The sequence below is a fragment of the Caretta caretta genome, chromosome 6 (genome assembly GCF_965140235.1).
Source record: "Caretta caretta isolate rCarCar2 chromosome 6, rCarCar1.hap1, whole genome shotgun sequence".
Taxonomy (NCBI): Eukaryota; Metazoa; Chordata; order Testudines; family Cheloniidae; genus Caretta; species Caretta caretta.
In genome coordinates, this window is record NC_134211.1 from 68,237,351 (window position 1) to 68,243,350 (window position 6,000).

General features: G+C 41.9%; 1 protein-coding gene across 1 annotated transcript in view; it reads left to right on the top strand.

The window, feature by feature from the left end:
- LOC125638793 (cytosolic phospholipase A2 zeta) overlaps positions 1–3,749 on the top strand; it is a 42,898-nt gene extending 39,149 nt beyond the window's left edge. The window contains exons 19-20 of the mRNA XM_048854929.2: positions 44–230; positions 1,442–3,749. Coding sequence (XP_048710886.2) covers positions 44–230; positions 1,442–1,662 — 408 coding nt within the window. The 3' untranslated portion in view covers positions 1,663–3,749. The remainder of the gene's footprint in view (positions 1–43; positions 231–1,441) is intronic.
- The last annotated feature ends 2,251 nt before the right edge of the window (positions 3,750–6,000 follow it).

Here is a 6,000-nt window from a genome sequence, read left to right on the forward strand (position 1 = left end):
GTAAAACAGGACCGAACGTTTGACTTTTGTTCTGTGACCACAGGTTTTACAGTTGACTCAGAAATACTGTGAAGAACAGGAAATCCCCTTTCCACAAATCATCTTGAGTGAGGAAGATGAGAAGAAGCCAAAAGAATGTTACATGTTTGTGGATGATGAGAACCCAAAAGCTCCCATCGTGCTTCACTTCCCACTGGTGAATGATACGTTCCGAAAATACAAAGCACCAGGTAAGGGAATGTGCATTAAGATCCTATGATTAAGGTATTCAGGTCTGATTAGCCAGATAGAATGCGGGACTGGCTGAACTTTCCTAACCATAAAATGTATGCAGTTATAGCTGTGCTGATCCTAGGATATGAGCGAAACAAGGTGGGTGAGGTAATATCTTTTATTGGACCCATTTCTGTTGGTGAGAGGCAAGCTTTTGAGTTTATCACAGAGCTCTTCCTCAGGTCTGGGACCTGACCTGAAGAATAAAAGATAAAAAATATGACCAATAAGAGATACTACCTCACCCACCTTGTTTCTCTAACCATAAAATATCACAGCTTTCCCTCACCTAGTTTCCCTGTAAGCTATTGAGTTCTATTACTTTTTTTACAGAAAGCGCAACAGAAGTGTTTCATTTTAGTGAGGGCAGTAACAGGGCTGTCCCAAAAGCTATTTAAAGTGTAGGGGAATCTAAATCGACAATTGATTTGCTCCTTTATGAACCCCTTCCTTACCAAGTAGTTCTGCCACATATAATGGCTAGATGTAGATGTGAACTAATATTTCTAAGGGTTTATCCTGAGGATGTGATGGTCACTGTATTTGCATGATAAAGAGGTCTGAAATCAGTCAGCATTGCCTCAAGCATTATGATTTATGAATTCCCAGCCATTTTCCCACCTCAGAACCTGAAACACCTTTTTACTCATAGAACCCCATTTTAAAATCAAGTTTAGTTACAATAGAAGGTGTGGGGGCCTTTTCTATATTATGGTAACATGTTAAAGCCCAAGTGGTCCTGTCTACATTAGGATGTTAAAAACACATTTTAAAAACACACCTGTTATCCTAACGTGGGCGGCTCCTTCCAGGAAGAATTAACTTTGTTACCTTGGAGTCAGGTTAGTATTTCTCACCTCAGAATTATAGCTTAATCCTGTAGTGTGCCATGCTGTGATCTATTGCAACGAAACAATTTTTTTCTCTTTAATCTGTGTTTTTGGAGCGTGGTGGAAGTATGAAGTGGAGACGGTATTTTGGCTCAAAGTTTGAAAGCTAAAGTATTGTGACCCTGCTCTGCGGTGCTGAAATCTCTTCTCATGCAATTTCTGACCAGGAGAGTGACCAAAAGTCAACAACACCTGCTTAGTTGATCTGTGACCTTCATTGATGATTCAATTAAAGGATTCTAGTAAGACTTTTACAGTTTATTTTTCTCTGGTTGTAGGAGTAGAACGTGAGTCAGAAGACGAGAAATCCTTTGGTGACTTTGTCATTGATGGAAAAGACTCTCCTTACCGCACGCTAAATTTCAGCTTTGAGCCCTATGACTTTGATAGGCTGGTGGAAGTGAACTGCTACAATGTTCTGAACAACAAGGACATACTCCTAAAGGCCCTAAATTTGGCTCTGAGCAGGAGGAAGCTGAAGAAGGGCAATGGGCAATGAGAACCTTCTTGGCATAGGACATGGATGGACTGCAATGCACCAAAGGCATATGGTTCAAGTAGTACTCCTGGGGGAATTCTGTACCACTGTGCATGCATAATTAATAAGCCACACATTTTTAATTTTTTTGCCCAGAAAAAAGCTTCTGCCAGAAAGTTGCTGCAGTTCTGCCTTTTGCTCACCAAGAGTGCTGTGGTGATAGGACACAGCAGCAGCTCCCGGTCACCTAGGAAAGAGAGAGCGCCTGCAGAACCTTCTTCACAGCACCTGTCAGGCCAGGTCAGGAAACAGGGCTATGGGGAGATAGACAGCGTGGGGCTGCTAGGGGTCAGACAGGGGCTTGTAAGGGCTAGTGGGGAAGGACAGACTGGAGCAGAGGGTGAATGGGCGTACAGGCGCAGGGCCACAGTGGGGAGGGAGGTGGCTGAGTTTGGGGGTACAGAGACACTTGGGAATGGGGGAAGGGTTGCCAGAGTTCCTTTTAAAATCTGCTACTGTAATACTTCGTGTTGATTTTGACCAATAAAACCCTAGATGGCTTAGTCCTAGCAACTTCAAGATGGTCTCTCTCCTTGTGTGATACCAGACCAAGAGCTCTAACTCCTTTCTAATGTAACTGGGAAGGCACTGGGAGTTCTCAGGAAAGGATCTTTGACTATGGAAATTACTTCCTTCTGCTGCTGCAACTTGGCTCACCAGAGGCTGGAATTGGTGATCTTCAGATACTGCAAGAACTCATCTGTTTGTTTTCCTCAGACTTTTCCTGGGGAGGAGGAAGGGAGGCTATTTTTCTATGAATGTGGGTAGATTTAGGGAGGTCTATTTTGTTTTAAGATATTTGGGTCAAAGCCTTGTTTAGGGTTTTATTTTGTTAGTGTGTGCATTAGAGGAATAGTGTAATGCAGCTAGTGCTTGAGATAGGTGCAATGACTAAATGTGAACAAATAAAATGAATGTGAAGTGGTGCTGTTATATTGTGGGGTGGAATTACCTCACTTTACAGAGAGGGTTTTTAAGAATAGGAAACTAATCTTCAGGGCACATCTAATCAAAACTAAGTTTTTGGGGAATAACTACTATTCACATGTATGGTGTTTACTTTGAACTGAATGTATTGATTGTGTATTTGAACTGTCATGACAGAAGTTTGATGTCCCCGTTCAAAGCAGACCCTAGCATAGTAGTAAATTTTCAAGAATGGTTTGCTACTTCATTTCTATAAAGAAAAGGATATTTTCCATATTTCCTTTTAATTAAACAAAAACAATTTTGCTAACATGCTGCTTTTTAGGCCACAAGGCTAAAGTGGAGGGTTTTTCCTTTATTGATTGATGCTTGTTCAACTTAAGGATAGTTCTTTCTCCTCCAGTTTAAGTGCCTTCTGGTCAAAGGTAAGTAGTAACAGTAAATAGAATAAGACCTAGCTCTTACGATAATACTTTTCGTCCGTAGATCTCAAAGCCCTTTACGAAGAAGGGTCAGTATCATTATCCCCATTTTACAGATAGGGAAATGGAGGCACAAAGGAGAAGTGACTTGCCCAAAATCATCCAGAAGGCCAGTAACAGAATGAAGACTAGAAGCCGGGTCTCCTGAGTCTCAGTCCAGTGCTCTATCCACTAGGGAATGCTGCTCAAATATAATATAATTATAAAAATATAATCAGTCTTCACTCCTGGGGTCTTGCTTTTTAGAATTCAGTGTACTAAATAATTGCAGTTCTGAGCTGTTAAACTTCCTTCCTACCAGGCTACATCCTCAACTCTTATGTCCTTTTCTCCAGCTGAGGCATGATGAGAATCACCAATTCAGTGCTACCTGTTTTCATTATTTTCAATGCAGACTGGCTGTTTTCTTTGCAGGATTGGGAAGTCTGTCACCTTTTTTATCACCAATAACTTCAGAAGATTAATTTTATTATTGTTTTCTACATACGTTTGTAAATATTCTTGACTGGGCTCTGAGACAGCCTTACATCCAGGTTAGGCCTTGTGATGTTTGGCACAGGGGAGGCAGGATACTTCCCTCTCCAAACTGGACTTTTCTTCTCTTGTGAATGTTAAATAAACCAGTGTCTGTTTCTTGCAGTTTTCCCTTTCTCCCAGCAGGTGCTCAGGTACCATGGTGAGGGGGATATATATAACCCTAGACTGATGTAAATGGGAAGGCAACGAGTACTCTCCTCAAAGCTAGGTCTCCCCAGGCTTCCTAAAACTTCACACGCCCACTTTCTGCTCCTTAAGCTCTCCCAGAGCAGCAGGGCTTCATGTCTGAAGTAAGGGTCCTTTATGCTCCCGTTGATCAGTAAATTAGCACATAAGCACTTCATGGAGGACTCCACTTCATCACATTTTTGTAGGAAGATAAATCCTTCTCTGCAGACCCATGATGCAACATACACTGATATGCTGTCTTGTCTCTTTAAAAGGCTTTCTATTCTACAGGAAGAGCGACCCTGGAACTTGGTTATTCAGTAGAATTCACTCTGCAGGGCAGGAGAGATTTTAAAGGGCTAGCTGTACTGTGTACAATTTTCGGTCTTTGTAGGTTGTCTCTGGGGGACGAGAAATCAGTGATGCAGTGTCTGGGTATGTTCTAAGTGTAACTTTTACTTACACCAGCATCTCAGTTCCAGCAGGTGAAGTCAGTCACAAAGAGCATGCAAGCAATCTCTTCTCTCAGGAATCCCAGCTCAGTTCCCAGAGAGCTATTATGCTAGAAGAATTGACTATACAGAAAGGAAGAGAGCAAACGCTGCTGCTCACACGGCTCCCTCTACCCAGAACCTTGCATAACCCAGACTAAATGTACAGCCAATACCAAATATTTGCTCACATGCTAAGTAAGAGAACCTGAAAGACTGTAATAGTGTCACCTGATGACCCCCCCCCCCCCATAACCATAACAAACCTGCAGTCCTTGATGGTTCTCACTATCCCTAAAAGATTACTTTATTTTAGTTAGGCTTTTGATGTAGTCCCCCATGACATCCTTGTAAGAAAAACTAGGAAAATGTGGTTTAGATGAAATTACTATAATGTGGGTGCACAACTGGTTGAAAGAGTATACTTAAAGAGTAGCTATCAATGGTTTGCTCTCAAACTGGGAGGGTGTATCTAGAAGGGTCCCGCGGGGTCAGTCCTGGGTCCATCACTAATAAATATTTTCATTAATGACTTGAATAATGGAGTGGAGAGTATGCTTATAAAATTTGCAGATGACACCAAGCCAGAAGAGGTAGCAAGCACTTTGGAGGGGACAGCATTAGAAGTCGTAAGGACCATGGCAATTTGGAGAATTGGTCTGAATTCAACATGCTGAAATTCAATGGAGCCAAGTGCAAATTACTATACTTAGGAAGGAAAAAGCAAATGAACAGCTACAAAGTGGGGAATAACTGGCTAGGCAAAGCATTGCTGAAAAGGATCTGGGTGTTATAGTGGATCACAAATTTGAATGTAAGTCAACAATGTGATGCAGCTGCAAAAAAGGCTAATATCATTCTTGGGTGTGTTAACAGGAGTATTGTATAGGAGATATTGAAGATAATTGTCCTGCTATACTCAGAACTGGTGAGGCCTCAGCTGGAGTACAGTGTCTGATTCTGGGCTCCACACTTTAGGAAAGATGGGGACAAATTAGAGACACTCAAGAGGAGAGCACCAAAAATGATGAAAGGGTTAAAAAACCTGGGCCTGTTTAGTCTTGAGAAAAGAAGACGGGGGGGACCTGATAAATCTTAAATATGTGACGGGCTGTTATAAAGAGGACAGGGATCAATTGTTCTCCATGCCCACTGAAGGTAGGACAAGAAGCAATGGCTTAATCTGCAGCAAGAGAGATTTCGGGTAGATATTAAGCAAAACTTTTTAACTGGAAGGGTAGTTAAGCTCTGGAACAGGCTTCCAATGGAGGTTGTGAAATCCACATCACTGGTGATATTTAAAAACAAGTTGGACAAACACCTGTCAGGGATGGTCTGGGCCTGGGTCCCTTCCTGCTCTGCATTTCTATGATTCTGTAAAGGCCAATACGCTGCAGTTATCTTATGTCTGCGTCTGTATATTACAAACAGCTAGTTTGGGCATCCTGATTTGCCTTTCCTTATATTGCTCCCAGGAATTTGAGGAAGGGATGTTATAAAACACTGCTGTTCAATGTTAGATACTGGCAAAATGCCGATAGCACTCAGGCTGCCTTAGGAAGTAGAAATTGCAGTACTAGATCTGTATCCTGGTAAATCCCATAGGCAGAGATCTGTTTACTCTATGATCCTAAAGCTGCAGAACTTGCTGTGGAATCTCCATGTGACAGTTTGGATATCAGCATTGTTACCTC